General features: G+C 37.2%; 1 protein-coding gene and 1 long non-coding RNA gene across 5 annotated transcripts in view; one reads left to right on the forward strand and one right to left on the reverse strand.

Annotated features, from left to right (window-relative positions):
• RIPK2 (receptor interacting serine/threonine kinase 2) overlaps positions 1 to 20,086 on the forward strand; it is a 39,334-nt gene extending 19,248 nt beyond the window's left edge. For all 4 annotated transcript variants that reach the window (XM_049700249.1, XM_049700250.1, XM_049700252.1 and 1 more), the window contains exons 7-12: positions 3,312 to 3,397; positions 6,792 to 6,875; positions 7,988 to 8,081; positions 9,696 to 9,851; positions 10,654 to 11,030; positions 11,454 to 20,086. In XM_049700249.1, the coding sequence (XP_049556206.1) occupies positions 3,312 to 3,397; positions 6,792 to 6,875; positions 7,988 to 8,081; positions 9,696 to 9,851; positions 10,654 to 10,991 (758 nt within the window). In that variant the 3' untranslated portion in view covers positions 10,992 to 11,030; positions 11,454 to 20,086. The remainder of the gene's footprint in view (positions 1 to 3,311; positions 3,398 to 6,791; positions 6,876 to 7,987; positions 8,082 to 9,695; positions 9,852 to 10,653; positions 11,031 to 11,453) is intronic.
• Positions 1 to 20,263, reverse strand: part of LOC125961609 (uncharacterized) — a 61,404-nt gene that overhangs the window by 8,136 nt on the left and 33,005 nt on the right. The window lies entirely within an intron of this gene.

A 20,263-nucleotide genomic window follows, 5' to 3' on the forward strand; every position in this document is an offset into this window, starting at 1 on the left:
ACATCCTGCATTGATCAGTGCTGCTGAATATTTGAGAGGAGCGCTCTGTGGATCTCTGGAGTTCTCTGTCTGTGTACTTCTCCTCTTTGGTGCTCTGTCCTATAAACTCTATCTGCCTCTGTCTACCCTAACCCCCAGCCCTGTCTCTTCAACTCTGAGCTTCCTCTGGGCCCCGCCTTACTTCTCTACCCTGTAGTATAGCTGGAAACTCTCCCAAGGCAGTTAGCTTGGGTAGTCAGGCTGTCATAAGGCTGACCTCAGTTGTTTCCTATCACTTAGAGATCACTGTCCTTTGTTGCCTGATATCTAGTGTCTTGAAAACCACTGTTTCATGCATTTTGTCTGGCTAATGGTTGTTTAAGGCAGGAGGGTGAATTGGTCCTTGTTTCTTCATCTTGGCCAGAAATGGAATTCATTGGTTTCTCTTTAAATTAATGGCTAAAACTAGGCACTAAACTCTACTTAGCAATTCTGTTATGTTTCTCAAATACATCTATTATTCCATTCTCATATATCACCTGTTCTTAAGTTGTGGTGCAGGGACCTCTGGAGGTGGGGTTGGTTCCTGAGACTTTTATAAGTGGTTCACAAAATCAAAACTTTTCAAAATAATAAATATTAAGGTATTATTTTCCCTTTTTACTCTCATCCTCTGGAAAAATCTTTCCATAGACTAAATTAAATATGATGATATCATTGCTCCAACGGATAATGGAATGTGTTTTCATATACTCTGATGTGTTAAAATTTTCTGTTTTAATCTAATGTAGTAAATATCAATAGATATGACCAACATATACAAAAGCTCTTAATAATTTTGAAGAGTTCTGAGACCCAAAAGTTTGCGAATTACAGACTAGATGATCATCTTGTACTACTGTAGGAGATGCGTAAGTCCCATACTTCATGTTTCCAAAGTGAAGATGAAATTCCATTTCAATCCCTAAGAAGGAAAGCATGGGAGGAACATTTCTAGTCCTATCTGCCCCTCAGCACTCCTCCTCCTCATTTGTTAGTTTTAGAGAAAAAGCAAGCGTACTTATCTAGTCCCTTCTCAGTTTTCTCCTCCTTTTAGAAGTAAGCTTGTCTAAAGGATGCACACATTTTGTGCTTCCCCGTATGGAAGCAGGTGAGGCCTGTAGCTGAGTGAGTAAAACTGTCAACTGAAGGGACAAAGTGTTACTAAGCCCATATGCTACAGATCTAAAAAGGGACAGATTCCAATTAGCTTTATCAGTAATAAAGGTGATGTTTTGATCATCATCTCTCATTATTATGTGGCTTTTCTTAATAGATTCTGAACTTAGGAAGACAAGACAGGGGTAATGCATATTGTACCTTATCTTCCCTTCTTAAACCTCCTACACCCTATGTTCTGTATTTCTTTTGAGCATTGAGAAAGTAGAAACCATGAGAGAGAACTCCCTCGTAGTTCCACTACCAGATCTATAAACTTAGTTGTACTTGACGTGTCTTTCCTGCTTTATCTCTTTTACAATGGGAAAAAAGTGTTCTTACACAATTGTAAACAGTATTACTTGTGCTCTGGATGCCATTCCCTTACTCTCTCCAGCATTCTGTTCTTTATATTCTCTCTCTGCTCTTGCATTGCCAATCTCTGCCTGTCTACTGGATCGTTCTTCTGTCATACAGATCTATGCTATTATTATATCCTATCTTTATATAGGAAAAAAATTCTTGACCCCATATCATCCTTCAGCTACCACCTCATTTTTCTACTCCCATTTAGATCTAAACACCTTGTAGGAATTGTCCATACTTATTGTCTCTACTTCTTCACCTCTAATTCAATTTTTAACAAACTTACATCAGTCTTCTGTTTTCATATCTCCACTAAAGCTGCATTTGTTCAAGTTACCAAGGATAGCAATTTTGGAAAATACTGCTTATCTTACTTGCCCTCTCAGCAGATTAGATATGGCTGACTCTTCCCTCCTTGAAACTTTCCCTCTGATAGCTTCCAAGACACAAGAGACCATACTCCCTCTTATCCTCTCTTCCTCTATCACTTTTTTTCTTCCTCTGCTCAATTTCTAACTGTTGGAATGCCTCAGAGCTCTAATATGGGTCCTTTACTGTTTACCATCTGTACTTTCCCCCTAGATGATCCAGACCAGATCATGGCTTTTATACCATCTATATGTTAGTGATGCTCAGTTTTATATCTAGAGCCCTGGCTTCTCCCTTAAGCAACAGGTCCATATATTATTGTAGTAATAGTGGTACTTATGATTGTTTCTACTCATTGGCTATTATGAATCATGCTGCTATGACTGTTCATGTGCAAGTCTGTGTGTGAACATACATGTTTTCATTTCTCTCAGGTAACTACCTGAGTGGAATTGCTTGGTTGTATGGTAAATTTATCTTTCATTTTTAAGAAAATGCGAAGCTGTTTTCCAGAGTGGCTGCATCATGATACATTCCCACCAGCAGTGTGTGAGGTTTTCTGTTTCTCTACATCATTGTCAATACTTGGTATTTTTTGTCTTTTTAATTTTACCTATTTTAGTGGGTATGGAGTGATGCCTCATTTTAGTGTTAATTTGCGTTTCCTAATGACTAATGGTGTTTAAGCATATTTTCATGTGCTTTTTAGCTATTTGTGTGTCTCCTTTGGTGAAATTCAATCTTTCACCCATTTTTAAATTGGGTTGTTTGTCTTAAGTTGTTAGAGTTCTTTTTATATTCTAGATATAAGCTCTTTAAAAGATACGTGATAGGTAAAAGTGTTCTCCTAGTCTGGGGCTTGTCTTTTTGTTTTTCTTAATAGCATCTTTTTAAATGCCAAAGGTTTCAATTTTTTTGAAGTCGTATTATCAAAAATTTTTTATGGATCCTGTTTCTGATGCCATATCTAGGAATTATTTGCCTAACTCAGGGTCATGAAGATTTTCACTTATATTTACGTTTAGGTGCATAGTCCATTTCAAGTTAATTCTATGTATGTTGTGAGGTAAGAATCTAAATTTTTCTGTTTTTGTGTGGATATCCAACTGTCCTAGTACCATTTGTCGAAAAGACTATCCTTTCCTCATTGAATTGCCTTAGCAACTTTGTCAAAAAACAATTGCCCATACTTGTAAGGGCTTTAGACTCTCAATTATGTTCCATTGATCTATCTTTAGATATGCCTATCTTTATGCCTGTACTAAACGCTCTTAAGACAGTTGAATGTCATCAGTTTGGGGAAAAATTTACTTAGGGCCTTATCAGTTAAATATTAGCATTTATGTTTTTCATTTTAATGGTTATAAGCAACCTGAACTCATTTTATTTTTCTTATTTAGAATGTTTAATAGAACTTGAACCAGTTCTGCGAACATTTGAAGAGATAACTTTTCTTGAAGCTGTTATTCAACTAAAGAAAACAAAGGTAAATTGTTAAATGTAATACTGGAAATTAGGATGTTAAATCATGGAGAGTTTTAGTTTAGTTTAATTTAGTTTTTTTCTACATACCTTCCACAGATACAAGCTACAGTACTGGGGCAGTAGTTAGCAAAGAGTATGAATGCTGCCTTGAATCTGTCACCAAAGAACTTTTCCATTTCATTTAAACAGCCTCCTCCAGATTTCAAAGGGATTTTCAGACCTCTCATATAGCAAATGTAAATTTAAAATGTGTAATGTGTGCCAGTTGTATACAGTTAATGCCCTAAATTACTACAGTTGTTGGTTGTTTTAATTCTATGTTTATTTCTCTAAAGTTTTGATATATAAAGAGTAAAAGATGTCTGGGTTATTGCACTTTACTGCCAAGTTAAGCTGTAGAATTTTTATTAATAATTGAGGCCCAAATGTGTATTTTCTATGGCTTGTTTGTATCTTTTTGTTTTCCCACTCAAACACTCCATGTTGCATAGACCAAAGTAGCAGTTGTTATGAATTACCTAGAACAGTTGTCTTATTTACTCATTCTGCTCTTGTAGATCAGAAAAACAATTGAAGGGACCCATTACTGCAAGGTTTTCTTGCTGCTATCAAAAATTGTTTAGAAAGCAACTACAGTCCTTTAGGGACAAAGTTAGCCTAGTTTAACACTTTCTGGGTTTCATTAAGTTGCATTTGAGATATGATAATAAAAACCATCATTTATTAGCCAATGTCTTAGGTTGTGAACAGGCATAATCTACAATTGATTTATCACTAAATGACATTGCTTGCCTCTTGCAGTTTGCTGGATCTGTTAACATAATCTTTGGTTTAAAAGGGAAGTGCATAAAGGAAACAACTGACCTTAACCAAACTTAAAATTGATGGTGGCAGTATTAGTACCTGAGTTTTTTAAGGAACTAAGGAGGAACTGTGCTTTAATCTTTTGATAAGTTTTCATTGACTTCTCTGCTTCTGAGTAGGTAGTCTTTTCCAGAACATTCCAATCTCTCCACTTCTTAGTAGATACAAACTTCTGTTAACATTTATTTTTGCCTTGTCTTTTCAGTTCCCTTTTCTCTCTTCACAACTTTCTCCTCTTCTGCCAAGCAAAGGTGGATAGAAGGGTCTGTTTTCTTGGTTCTAAGAAACTGAACTGGAAGAGAACCAATTCAGTTCCTTTTTTGTCCCCAACCAACTTAAATACTAGGATCTATATGTAAAACTGTTAATTTGGGGGAGAAATTTTTGCTTCTTAAATAAAGTAATTTAGTGTATATTTTTAAATACTTGAGTATCATTTAAATAGCATTACTTTCTTTGGTCACTGTTTTTAAGTTGCTGTATTGTTTTCACTGAGTGTTGTTATTTTTTTCTTTTTTTTTTAAATCCTTATATTAATTCTGTAAAATTGTTAGAGAAAGAATATCATCTCCATTTTATAGATGAGATAACTGAGGTATAGGGAAGTAAGTCACATAACACTCTACACAGCTAACTAATGTCAGGGCCAAGGGTAGAATACAAATTTATTAAGATAATAAGATTTTTCATAAAGAAATTTCTGAAAACAAAGATCACAATTTAGGGTGACTTGTTTTGTTTGAGTTTCCTACATTTTTTTCAGTTCTTTGAACTGGCTCCTATAATTCATGTTTTCACAGATAGTATCTCTTATGTCTTGAGCAGTAAAAACTGAATCAAAAAAAGTTTTTCTTTGATATGTCATTTTACTTCTTTCTAGGGACTGACTCACTAGTGCATAAATATTTTTTTTTTTTTTTTTTTTTGCGGTACGCGGGCCTCTCACTGTTGTGGCCTCTCCTGTTTCGGAGCACAGGCTCCGGATACGCAGGCTCAGCGGCCATGGCTCACGGGCCCAGCCGCTCCGCAGCACGTGGGATCCTCCCGGATTGGGGCACGAACCCGTGTCCCCTGCATCGGCAGGTGGACTCTCAACCACTGCGCCACCAGGGAAGCCCCAATTGATAAATAATTTGAATTATCATTAACTGATCGGTTATGAAAAGTGATGTCAGTAATTAATGATACTGTATAACAATAAATATTTTAATAAATTTAAAAGAACAGAAGAAATTTACATAACAGAAATGGATCCAAAGATGAATTTTAAAGGTTCATATAAAAATGTATTTAACAAATGTTCACTGGACTGCTGTGTGTAAAGTACTATGCCCCATAGATTATATACATAGATGAATAGCAGTTTTTTTTCTCCTAAAACTTCTTAGACATGTTATGGAGCAGACAGTTGTTAAGTATGAATAATGAAGGGCTGGGTGTGGATCCCACCAATTTCTAAAGTTCTGTAGAGCATTTGACGTTATGTTGGTTTGGGGAAGAAAAGCAGACCAATGGTTTTGTTTTTAAATCACTCAATAGTGATGGCAGCTAATCCAAGTCTGGCTTAAAGAGACAGGAGTGAGGGCTTCCCTGGTGGCACAGTGGTTGAGAGTCCACCTGCCGGTGCAGGAGACACGGGTTTGTGCCCCGGACCGGCTAGGCCTGTGAGCCATGGCCGCTGAGCCTGCGCGTCCGGAGCCTGTGCTCCGCAACGGGAGAGGCCACAATAGTGAGAGGCCTGCATACTGCAAAAAAAAAAAAAGAAAAAGAAAAAGAGACAGGAGTGAATCACTAAACAATTTTAGTACAAAGGCATAGTGTTTAAATAAATCATCTGTTTAATAGCTACCATTTATTGAATGCTTACAAAGTAATCTTAGGGACTCTGCATATATTACTTCTAATCCTTCTTTCAGTAATCCTGCAAAATAGGTATTCTCATCTCCAGTTTACAGATAAGTAAACTAAGTTTAAGTCTCATGCCCAAAGTCAAACAGGTATCCTGGGATCTAAACCAGATCTCATTGGCCCCCATCGTTCCATTAGGGCACTCTGCCTCCTTTACCTAGTCCAGCCCTCCATTTCTTATCTATAAAATGAAAATAATAATAGTACTTAGAATCATGGTGCCTAAATTATAGTAAATGCTTAATAATTATGGATAGATAGATACACATACAAATTGAAATATATTAAGTACCTAGTTTGAACCAGATACTTTATATTCATTATCTCAATCTCTAGAATGATCCTGCATGTAGATATTATTCCATTTTAAAGGATGAATTTGCTCAAGGTAACCAGTTAATATGAGGCAGGATTCAAAGCCTGTGTCTCTAAAGTTATTTCCCCTATTCTACACTATCTCTACTTTAAGTTAGATATTATATTCTCAACTGATTGAGATTTTCTATTGATTTTGTATAAACATATAAAGATAAACATATAAAATATGTTAAGTAGATTGTATTTTACTCATATAATTTTCTAATTATCTCTAATTCAAGTACATATGTTCATTCTTATTACAGAATGCTTCAAGTACCGCTCACTTATGTGACAAGAAGAAAATGGAGTTATCTCTGAACATACCTGTAAATTATGGTCCACAGGAGGTAAAAATAATTACGTTGATTAAACTCAAAATGTGAGAAGAATATGAGCAATCATTTAGTCTCTCTCACTCTTTTATAGATGGGAAGCTAAAGTCCAGGGAGGTTTTAGGATTTTAGAATGGGAATCTCCAATTTGAAATCCAGCTCTTCTGATTCTTAGTTCATTGTTCATCTCATCAAATCACAGTCCTTTCTTTCTTGGGCATTGACTTCTGTTCCTGTCCTTGTTTTATGTAATGGATGGTGTTCCAGGGTAGTACATAGACAAATCATTGGTACAGTTCTGCCACTGTATTTCTTATTATACCTTCTTATTCAAATGTAAAAGAGCTATAATACCTGCCTTGTTCTTAACCTCTTACAATGATTAATAAAAAGAAAATGCCATTTGTGTGGATATCCAAAAAGAAGGATTTCTTTAGTAGCATTCATTCAGAATTATTTCATATTAATGATTTCTTTTAAGAATATATAAGATATGTTCTCTTTACAGATTCAGAAAAGTAATAATACCTTCAAAATGAATCTTAAAACACAGTATGTAGTCTTTGAATCACCTTTATATTCACTATCTCATCATTGGATCTTTGAGCCCATACAGGCTCATTTTTAGATAAATACACAGAAAAAGAACCTGAGAGCCAAATTATTTAAATGCCTTGTCGAAGCTTAGGTAGTAATTCCATGACAGAGCTAGGATTAGATCCAACTTCTATATTACTTTTTCCATGGATTCCCACTTCTCCATGTTGAAGGAACCTGAGGCATTGAGAATAGGCATGTGCTCTAAATCAGTAGGTAATCAGAGCTGCAGATCTCAAATTTCTCATGAGCTGGACAGAGTCTCTGAGATTATGTACAAAATATTGAAAAAATAATGATTTCTAATATATTTAACTATTGCCCCACCCATCCAATTGACCTGATAAAGAAATCAAGTTCACAGTTTTGTTACTTCACATATGTGTTTAATTTTGTAAAGTGTAATTTGTATTAGTTTTGATTCTTTATTTATAATAAGCCAAAAGCAGGAACTGTTTAGAAATTAAAGCTGTATAACTTTTAAAATGATTTTTCTTTAACCTAAATCATTTATCTTCTATTTATTTTAGGAATCGTGTGGATCCGCTCAGCTCCATAAAACTAGTGTTTCTCCTGGAACCTCAAGGACCCTTTCAGCTCCTCAAGACAATGATTTTTTATCTAGTACGTAAATTTTTCAGTCAGTATTACTTGCAAGTTTTCAATTTTCTTTCAAGATCATATTCTTGCAAGCAGTCATGGTTTGTATGGAACATGTCTTTCATTTGCATTTATAACTCGTTTTTTAAAAGTGACAGTCTAAAGATGTGAAAATAGTAGTGGGATGTTAAACAAATATATTTAAGTATTAAAAGCATTATGTTAGACACTACAGAAAGATATTTTTAAAAATCTCTTGTAAGAAAGAGGAGAAATGTTTCTAAGTCACCATAATATTAGACAAAGAGCAATGTATTATAAAAGATATAGGGATGTAGAACTATGGTAGTATAGTGGAAGAGTAACATTTTTTACAAAGCACTGTCACAACAACCTTGTGAGGGAGATATTCCTCATTTTACAGATTCTTAAGATCAAGACTTCTGGATCACATAGTTAGTAGCTGGCAAATCCAAGATTCGAAACCAGGTCTTTTTGATAAGTATTTTCATGTCACTACTACACCATGTTATCATCATGAAGAAATTATTTCTGGCTGAAGGTTGGACCTATAGTTATAAAGGATGGGCATTCCAGGCAAAAGGAACAGCATAGAGGCAAAGAAGCAAGAAAACAGAGAACAGTGAGTAGTTGGGTTTAGCTGGTGAAGAGGGTGAATGAAAGATCAGGAGGGTGGAGTCATATCATGATGAATTCTAATACTAGGCTAAGCCATTCAGGCTCATATCATGATGAATTCTAATACTAGGCTAAGCCATTCAGGCTCTTTTGCTTGGGTAGGGAACAATTACTGCAGATTTTTGAGCAAGGGTGTGACATGATAAAATTTTTTGCTTTAGGAATATTTATCCTGGCTGGAATATGTAGGATATTTTGGAAGGGAAAAGGAGATTCAAGGTGGGGAGACCAGTTAGGAGACTATTGGTCTATTATTGTACTACAGGTGAGAGATTATGATACATGCTCCAGAGTGTGAAGGAGAGAATAGTGTGAGAGATGTTACAGAGGACACACTTTTCACTTGTAGGAAGGAAGAGAGAAAAAAAGATAAAGCTGAACAAGTTTAGCTGGAAGAACATTGGTGCTATTAACAGAAATAGGAAGTGAAACAGGTTTTAAAGTTAAGATGAATAATTAAGTTTTTAATTTTTTTTTTTTTTTTTTTAATTTGAGCTGTTGAAAATGTAGGGTTCACTGAAGACAGAAAATTTAATTACATGGATTTGGGAAGGGAGGTGACAATTGAGGCCCTGAGGTTGAATAAGTTTACCAAAGGAGAGTGTAGAAAGACACATCATATGTAATTTAGAGGACACATTTGAAGTGCAGAAGGAGGAAGATGACACAGAAGGAAAAAATATGGTACCACATGAAGAAGTAAAATTCTATGATTTATAATTTACATAGGACAGACGGAAATATGGTAAAAACATTAAGCATTAACCTTTTTTATCTAAAAAATATTTACTTGTGGAATTAGGTTTATGAACCAGCTTATGCAGTGAAAAATTAAGAGCCACTGAATACTACCCTCTCTATGACCCGGATGTTCATATTTTAGCTAATAGAAATAGCTAAGGAATATTCTACCCCTAATGCAGATGTTGTGTTTTATAGGAAAAACTCAAGACTTTTCTGTGATGCGTCAATGTCCAGTAAATCACAGTTGTGACAGTAACATTTCTGTGGCTCAAAGAGCAACATTCTGTGATCACAGGGCTGCTCCATGCTCCTTAGCAATAATAAATCCACTCTCAGCGGAGGGAAATTCAGGTAAATATGTACTATGAGACACTTTGTAAATGATGCCATTTATCTCACAACCATATGTTCAGTAGATTTGCTATATGATGTTTTATTTGTCTCTATTTCTTCAGTATGCTATATACATACCATAAGTAGGAAAGCACTTCCAATCCCCAAAGACATGAGTGTTGATATGTAATAATAGGCCAAAATAGTATTCCATGAACATCTATCTAGGGAGGGATTGCTAAGAGGAGGTGTGACAATATGTTACTAAAGGTAAATATATTTTTGTTTATTTATCAAATATGCAGGTATTCTTTATGTTTTTTTAAAAAATCTGAGAAAAAGTGACATTTGCCCCCATGAATTATAGTGTATAAAAATGCAGTGCTTTGGGCTTCCCTGGTGGCGCAGTGGTTGAGAGTCCACCTGCCAATGCAGGGGACACAGGTTTGTGCCCTGGTCCGGGAAGATCCCACATGCCGCAGAGCGGCTGGGCCCATGAGCCATGGCCACTGAGCCTGCGTGTCCGGAGCCTGTGCTCTGCAATGGGAGAGGCCACAACAGTGAGAGGCCTGCGTACCGCAAAAAAAAAAAAAAAAAAAAAAATGCAGTGCTTTTTCTTGGAGGGAAAGGGAAGAGATAACCCAAATATCTGAATGTTTCCTGAAAATAAATAGCATCCCTCAAAATACTGGTGTTCCATATGAGAACAATCACAGCAAAATTAGGTTTTATGCCTTATTATTTTGTTTTTCATCTAATTTTACTCATAGCTATATATCTGTCCCCACCTTCTTACTTGTCATCCCTTGCTTTTCTACAGAGCAATTTCAGCCTGGTATAACCCAACAGTGGATCCAGAGTAAAAGGGAAGATATTGTGAACCAAATGACTGAAGCCTGCCTTAACCAATCTCTAGATGCCCTCCTGTCCAGGGATTTGATCATGAAGGAGGACTATGAACTCATTAGTACCAAACCTACAAGGACCTCAAAAGTCAGACAATTATTGGATACTAGTGACATCCAAGGAGAAGAATTTGCCAAAGTTATAGTACAAAAATTGAAAGATAACAAGCAAATGGGTCTTCAACCTTACCCAGAAATACTTGTGGTTTCTCAATCTTCATCTTTAAATTTATTCCACAATAAAAACCTATAAGTAACTCTTTTTCAAGAAGAAAAGTCAATGCATAAAAGGGTATTTTATATTTCTTTTGCCTTGATAATGTTTTTATGAGATTCATATGAATATTAGAAAGTTTAATGAAGTTTCTTCTTCAGATAAATATTAGTCTCCTTCCATGACATTATTTTTTAAATTAATACAGTAGAAAGTTTGATTTTTGCTGCATAGTTCAATTCTTTTTGTCTCTTTGGTTAATTGAAACTATTTTTTCAATGTAATAATTATATTTTTATTGTACAAAACAGTGTCCCATTTTCACATATACTTTGTGGATTATTTATTGTTTAAGATGCTTGACTTTCTGAAGACTTAAATCAAAGAAACTTTTAAATGTTATTTATTGAGTTCTTTAGAAAATTGTTTCAAAGATAAGCAATACAAAGTGTATAAAGAAAAAATTAATCCTTCAACATGTGTTTCTACTTCTATTCCTAGCCTCAAGTAACAATCAAGGTAACAACCAAAGTTAACAGCATGATGTGTATCGTTCTATCCCTTTCTTCCTGCTCATACTTAAAGTATATGCCTGGGGGGGACTTTCAAGATGGCGGAGGAGTAAGACATGGAGATCACCTTCCTCCCCACAAATACATCAAAAATACATCTACAGGACTTCCCTGGTGGCGCAGTGGTTGAGAGTCTGCCTGCCGATGCAGGGGACACGGGTTCGTGCCCCGGTCCGGGAAGATCTCACATGCCGCGGAGTGGCTGGGCCCGTAAGCCATGGCCGCTGAGCCTGCGCGTCCGGAGCCTGTGCTCTGCAACGGGAGAGGCCACAACAGTGAGAGCCCCGTGTACCGCAAAAAGAAAAAAAAAAATACATCTACGTGTGGAACAACTCCTGCGGAACACCTACTGAACACTGGTGGAAGACCTCAGACTTCCCAAAAGGCAAGAAACTCCCCACGTACCTGGGTAGGGAAAAAGGAAAAACAGAGACAAAAGAATAGGGGCAGGACCTGCCCCTCCGGGAGGGAGCTGAGAAGGAGGAAACGTTTCCACATACTAGGAAGCTCCTTCACTGGTGGAGATGGGGGGTGGGCAGTGGGGAAGCTTCAGGGCCATGGAAGAGAGCACAGCAGCGGGAGTGTAGAGGGCAAAGTGGAGATATTCCCACACAGAGGATCAGTGCCTACCAGCACTCACCAGCCAGAGAGGCTTGTCTGCTCACCTGCCAGGGCGGGTGGGGGCTGGGAGCTGAGGCTCAGGCTTCGGAGGTTAGATCCCAGGGAGAGGACTGGGGTTGCTTGTGTGAGCACAGCCTGAAGGGGGCTAGTGATCCACAACTATCTGGGAGGGAGTCCGGGAAAAAGTCTGGACCTGCCTAAGAGGCAAGAGACCATTGTTTCAGGGTGCGCAAGGAGAGAGGATTCAGAGCATTGTCTAAACGAGCTCCAGAGACAGGCGCGAGCCACGGCTACCAGTGCGGACACCAAAGGCGGGCATGAGACACTAAGGTTGCTGCTGCAGCCACCAAGAAGCCTGTGTGCCAGCACAGGTCACTATCCACACCTCCCCTCCTGGAGCCTATGCAGCCTGCCACTGACAGGGTCCCATGATCCAGGGACAAATTCCCCGGGAGAACACATGGTGCACCTCAGGCTGTTGCAACATCACACCAGCCTCTGCCAGTCAGGCTCGCCCTGCTTTCCGTACCCATCCCTCCCTCCTGGCCTGAGTGAGCCACAGCCCCCTAATCAGCTGCTCCTTTAACCCCTCCCTGTCTGGGTGGGGAACAGACGCCCTCAGGTGACCTACACGCAGAGGTGGGGCCAAATCCAAAGCTGAACCTCAGGAGCTGTGCAAAGAAGAGAAAGGGAAATCTGTCCCAGCAGCCTCAGGAGCAGTGAATTAAATCTCCATAATCAACTTGATGTACCCTGCATCTGTGGAATATCTCAACAGACAACAAATCATCCCAAAATTGAGACGGAGGACTTTGGGAGCAACTGTAGAGGTGGTGTTTGCTTTCTGCATCTAATTTGTTTCTGGTTTTATGTTTATTTTAGGTTAGTAGTTAGAGCTTATTATCATTGGTAGATTTGTTTATTGATTTGGTTGCTCTCTTCCTTTTGATATATATATATTTTTTTCATTTTTCTCTTTTTGTGAGTGTGTATGTGTATGCTTCTTTGTGTGATTTTTGTCTGTATACCTTTACTTTTACCATTTGTCCTAGGGTTCTGTCTGTCCATTTTGGGGTTTTTTTTTGTTTTGTTTTAGTTTTTTTTGAATAGTTTTTAGAGCTTTTATCATTGGTGGATTTGTTTTTTGGCTTGGTTCTTCCTTTTTTTTATTACTTTTTTATTTTAAAAAAATTTTTTTAAATTTTTTCTAATTATTTTATTTATTTATTTTTTATTCTCCCTTTTCTTCTGAGTCAAGTGGCTGACAGGGTCTTGGTCTCTGCCCAGGTGTCAGGCCTGAGCCTCTGAGATGGGAGAGCTGAGTTCAGGACATTGGCCCACCAGAGGCCTCCCAGCCCCACGTCATATCAAATGGCAAAAGCTCTCACAGAGATCTCCATCACAATGCTAAGACCCAGCTCCACTCAACAACCAGCAAGCTACAGTGGTGCACACCCTATTCCAAACAACTAGCAAGACAAGAACACAAGCCCACCCATAAGTAGAGAGGCTGCCTAAAATCATAATTCACAGACACCCCAAAACACACCTCTGGATGCAGTCCTGCCCACCAAAGATCCAGTCTCATCCACCAGAACACAGGCACTAGTCCCCTCCAGCAGGAAGCCTACACAACCCACTGAACCAACCTTAGCTTCTGGGAGAAGAAACAGAAGCAACGAGAACTATGAACCTGCAGTCTGTGAAAAGGAGACCCCAAACACAGTAAGTTAAGCAAAATAAGAAGACAGAGAAACAAACAGAAGAAGGAGCAAGGTAAAAACGCACCACACCAAACAACTGAAGAGGAAACAGGCAGCCTACTGTAAAAAGAATTCAGAGTGATGATAGTAAAGGTGATCCAAAATCTTGGAAATAGAATGGAGAAAATACAAGAAACATTTAACAAGGACCTAGAAGAACTAAAGAGCAGACAAACACTGATGAACAAAAATAAATAAAATTAACAATTCTCTAGAAGGAATCAATAGCAGAATAACTGAGGCAGAAGAACAGATAAGTGACCTGGAAGACAAAATAGTGGAAATAACTACTGCAGAGCAGAATAAAGAAAAAAGAATAAAAAGAATTGAGGACAGTCTCAGAGCCCTCTGGGACAACATTAGATGCACTAACATTTGAATTATAGGGATCCCAGAAGAATAAAAAGAGATTAAAAAAAGGGATTTAGAAATTATTTGAAGAGATTATAGTTGAAAACTTCCCTAATGTGGGAAAGGAAATAGTCAATCTTAAGTCCAGAATGCACAGTGAGTCCCATACAGGATAAATCCAAGGAGAAACACTCCAAGACACATAAAAATCAAACTATCAAAAATTAAATACAAAGGACAAATATTAAAAGCAGCAAGGGAAAACCAACAAATAACATGCAAGAGAATCCCCATAAGGTTAACAGCTTATCTTTCAGCAGAATCTCTGCAAGCTAGAAGGGAGTGGCAGGACATAATTAAAGTGATGAAAGGGAAAAACCTACAACCAAGATTACTCTACCCAGCAAGGATCTCATTCAGATAAAACAGAGATATTAACACCTTTACAGAGAAGCAAAAGCTAAGAGAATTCAGCACCACCGAACCAGCTTTACAACAAATGCTAAAGGAACTTTTCTAGGCAGTAAACACAAGAGAAGGAAAAGAGCTACAATAACAAACCCAAGACAATAAGAAAATGGTTATAGGAACATACATATCAATAACTACCTTAAATATAAATGAATTAAATGGTCCCACCAAAAGACATAGACTGGCTGAATGTATACAAAAAGAAGACCCGTATATAGGCTATCTACAAGAGACTCACTTCAGACCTAGGGACATATACAGAGTGAACGTGAGGAGGTGGAAAAAGGTATTCCATGCAAATGGAAATAAAAGAAAGCTGGAGTAGCAATTCTCACATCAGACAAAATAGACTTCAAAATAGAGTATCACAAGAGACAAAGAAGGACCCTACATGATGAAAAAGGGATCAACCCAAGAAGAAGATATAACAATTGTGAATATTTATGCATCCAACATAGGAGCACCTCAATACATAAGGCAAATGCTAACCATAAAAGGGGAAATCGAAAGTAACACAATCAGAGTAGGGGACTTTAACACCCCACTTTCACCAATAGATCATCCAAAATGAAAATAAATAAGGAAACACAAGCTTTAAATGATACATTAAGCAAGATGGACTTAATTGACTTTTATAGGACATTCTATCCATAAACAACAGAATACACTTTCTTCTCAAGTGCTCATGCAACATTCTCCAGGATAGATCATATCTTAGGTCACAAATCAAGCCTTGGTAAATATAAGAAAATTGAACTCATATCAAGTATCTTTTCCGACCACAATGCTATGAGAGTAGATATCAACTACAGGAGAAAATCTGTAAAAAATACAAATGGGCTTCCCTGGTGGCGCAGTGGTTGGGAGTCCGCTTGCCGATTCAGGGGACGCGGGTTCGTGCCCCAGTCTGGGAGGATCCCACGTGCCACGGAGCGGCTGTGCCAGTGATCCATGGCCGCTGGGCCTGTACGTCCGGAGCCTGTGCTCTGCAGCGGGAGAGGCCACAGCAGTGAGAGGCCCACGTACCACCAAAAAAAAAAAAAAAAAAACAAACACATGGAGGCAAAACAATACACTACTAAATAACCAAGAGGTCACTGAAGAAATCCAAGAGGAAATCAAAAAATACCTAGAAACAAATGATAATGAACACATGGTGACCCAAAATCTATGGGATGCAGCCAAAGCAGTTCTAAGAAGGGAGTTTATAGCAATACAATCCTACCTCAAGAAACATGAAAAATCTAAAATAAACAACCTAACCTTACACCTAAAGCAAGTAGAGAAAGAAGAACCCAATAAATAAACAAATGAATAGGAAATGAAGGAAGCGATAGCAGAGACCATGAAAACTAAAAGCTGGTTCTTTGAGAAGAAAAACAAAATTGATAAATCATTAGCCAGACTCATCAAGAAAAAAAGGGAGAAGACTCAAATCAATAGAATTAGAAATGAAAAAGGAGAAGTGACAACAGACACTGCAGAAATACAAATAATCGTGAGAGATTACTACAGGCAACTACCTGCCAATAAAATGGGCAGCCTGGAAGAAATGGACAAATTCTTAGAAAAGCACAACCTTCTGAGACTAAGCCAGGAAGAAATAGAAAATATAAACAGAGCAATCACAAGCACTAAAATTGAGACTGTGATTAAAAATCTTCCAACATACAAAAGCCCAGGACCAGATGGATTCACAGGCAAATTCTATCAAAGATTTACAGAAGAGCTAGCACGTATCCTTTTCACGTATCTCTTCCAAAATATAGCAGAGGGAGGAACAGTCCCAAACTCATTCTACAAGGCCAGCATCAGCCTGATACCAAAACCAGACAAACATGTCACATGAGAAGAAAACTACAGGCCAATATAACTGATGAACATAGATGCAAAAATCCTCAACCTAATACTAGCAAACAGAATCCAACAGCACATTACAGGAATCATAAACCATGATCAAGTGGGGTTTATCCCAGAAAAGCAAGGAATCTTCAATATATGCAAATCAATCTGTGTCATACAGCATTACAGTTAACAAACTGAAGGATAAAAACAATATGATGATATCAATCGATGCAGAAAAAGCTTTCAACAAAAGTTGACACCCATTTATGATAAAAACCCTCCAGAATGTATGCATAGAGGGAATCCACCTTAATGTAATAAAGGCCATATATGACAAACCCACAGCCAGCATCGTTCTCACTGGTGAAAAATGAAAAACTGAAACCGTTTCCTATAAGATCAGGAGCAAAACGAGTGGCCCACTCTCAACACTATTATTCCACATAGTTTTGGAAGTTTTTGCCACAGCAATCAGAGAAGAAAAAGAGATAAAAGGAATCCAAATCGGAAAAGAAGAAGTAAAGCTGTCACTGTTTGCAGATGACATGATGCTATACATAGAGAATCCTAAAGATGTTACCAGAAAACTACTAGAGCTTATCACTGAATTTGATAAAGTAGCAGGATACAAAATTAATGCACAGAAATCTCTTGCATTCCTATTCACTAATGATGAAAAATCTCAAAGAGGAATTAATGAAACACTCCCTTTTACCATTGCAACAACAACAACAACAAAATACCTAGGAATAAACCTACCTAGGGAGACAAAAGACCTGCATGCAGAAAACTATAATACACTGATGAAAGAAATTAAAGATACAGACAGATGCAGAGATATACCGTGTTCTTGGATTGGAGGAACCAACATGGTGAAAATGACTCTACTACCCAAAGCAATCTACCAATTCAGTGCAATCCCTATCAAACTACCAATGGCATTTTTCACAGAAACAGAACAAAAGAATTCACAATTTGTATGGAAACACTAAAGACCCCGAAGAGCCAAAGCAATCTTGAGAAAGAAAAATGGAGCTGGAGGAATCAGACTCCCTGACTTCAGACTATATTACAAAGCTACAGTAATCAAGACAATATGGTACTGGCACAAAAACAGAAATATAGATCAATGGAACAGGAGAGAAAGCCCAGAGATAAACGCACGCACATCTGGTCACCTTATCTTTGATAAAGGAGGCAGGAATATACAGTGGAGAAAGGACAGCCTCTTCAGTAAGTGGTGCTGGGAAAACTGAACAACTACATGTAAAAGAATGAAATTAGAACACTTCCTAACACCATACATAAATATAAACTCAAAATGGAATAAAGATGTAAATGTAAGGCCAGACACTAAAAAACTCTTAGAGGAAAACATAGGCAGAACACTCTATGACATAAATCACAGCAAGATCCTTTTTGACCCACGTCCTAGAGTAATGGAAATAAAAACAAAAATAAATGGAACCTAATGAAACTTGAAAGGTTTAGCACAGCAAATAAAACCATAAACAAGACAAAAAGGCAACCCTTAGAATGGGAAAAAATATTTGCAAATGAAGCAACTGACAAAGGGTTAATCTCCAAAATATACACGCAGCTCATGCAGCTCAATATCAAAAAAACAAACAACCCAATCCAAAAATAGTCAGAAGACCTAAATAGACATTTCTCCAAAGAAGATATACAGATTGCCAACAAACACATGAAAGGATGCTCAACATCACTAATCATTAGAGACATGCAAATCAAAACTATAATGAGGTATCACCTCACACCAATCAGAATGGCCATCATCAAAAAATCTACAAACCGTAACTGCTGGAGAGGGTGTGGAGAAATGGGAACCCTCTTGCACTGTTGGTGGAAATGTATATTCATACAGCCACGATGGACAATAGTATGGAGGTTCCTTTAAAAACTAAAAATAGAACTACCATATGACCCAGCAATCCCACTACTGGTTCTAAGCACTGAGAAAACCATAATTCAAAAAGAGTCATGTACCACAATGTTTATTGCATCCCTATATACAATAGCCAGGACATGGAAGCAATCTAAGTGTCCATCAACAGTTGAATGGATAAAGAAGATGTGGCACATATATACAATGGAATATTACTCAGCCATAAAAAGAAACGAAATTGAGTTATTTGCAGTGTGGTGGGTGGACCTAGAGACTGTCATACAGAATGAAGTAAATCAGAAAGTGAAAAACAAATACCGTATGCTAACACATATATATAAAATCAAAAAAAAAGGGGGGGTTCTAAAAAACCTAGGGGAAGACAGGAATAAAGAGACAGATGTAGAGAATGGACTTGAGAACACAGGAGGGTGAAGGGTAAGCTGGGACAAAGTGAGAAAGTGGCATGGACTTATATATACTCACAAATGTAAAATAAATAGGTAGTGAGAAGCAGCCACATGGCAGAGGGAGATCAGCTCGGTGCTTTGTGTCCACCTAGAGGGGTGGGATAGGGAGAGTGGGAAGGAGATGCAAGTGGGAGGAGAAATCCGGATAATTGTATATATAGATGATTCACTTTGTTATACAGCAGAAACTAACACACCATTGTAAAACAATTATACTCCAATAAAGATGTTAAAAAGAAAAAAACATATCCTATGATAAACCATAATGGAAAAGAATATTTAAAAAAGAGAATATATATATATATATATATATATATATATATGTATGACTGAGTCACTTTGCTGTACAGCAGAAATGAACACAACATTGTAAGTCAACTATACTTCAATTTAAAAAAATTAAGGTTAAAAAAAAATAAATATATGCCCATTTGGGGATGGATCTTTTCTTAATATTATCATCCTTATAACACATCATACTGCAACCTGATTTTTGCGCTTAATGGTACATAATGTGCAGCCTTCCAGATCACATATAAGCTTAATTCATTCATTGTAATTGCCACATAATATTATCAGGGATGCTTTTTTCATTTTCTTAACTCTTTCACACCAATAATATACAGTGTGAGGTCTTTTTTTGTTTAGTGTGTTATGTCACTAATGTGAAAACTTACAAGTAATAATAGCCCTTTTCTGAAAATGTTTATTAGCAGTGTCAGCAAAAAGTGTGATACAAGATAAATTTGAAAGTACAAGTTTTCAAGTTGGGATATACAGTATGACCCACAGTTTGAAAAAAGAAAAAAATGAGTAAAATGACTAGATGGCATTGAGACAATTAAATATTTTATTAAAATAAGTATTTTAATCTCCATTTTGGAGCTGGACCTGTGGTGCCTCATTACTGTGTCTTTGAGAAATATGGAAATTACTAGGGAAAGTTGGAAACTAAGCTTGTGAGTTATATTTTATTATATCTTATTTTTTAAAGTGTTTGGATAAAGATTTAATTTGGGAAATGGGAGGGAAAATCTTTTGGAGGCTTTACCCGTTTCTGTATACAATTTTGTAAGAATTTTGAATCTTGATGGTTTCAAATAGACTTTTATCATTTGATGATGTGGTATCTGGATTGATAAAGTGAACTTTGCCCTTTTTATTTCAGATCTAAAAACTCAAGATTTCCAATCAGTCTGTATGCTTATGGCTCTGTGCATACCAGCCACTTTCTTCCATAACTTAGGGAGGCACAGATGCAGTCATCCGTCATTGCAGCTCTGCAAATTTTTCTGCACAAATAACAATGTAC

The sequence above is a fragment of the Orcinus orca genome, chromosome 17 (assembly GCF_937001465.1).
Source record: "Orcinus orca chromosome 17, mOrcOrc1.1, whole genome shotgun sequence".
In the NCBI taxonomy this organism is placed as follows: domain Eukaryota; kingdom Metazoa; phylum Chordata; class Mammalia; order Artiodactyla; family Delphinidae; genus Orcinus; species Orcinus orca.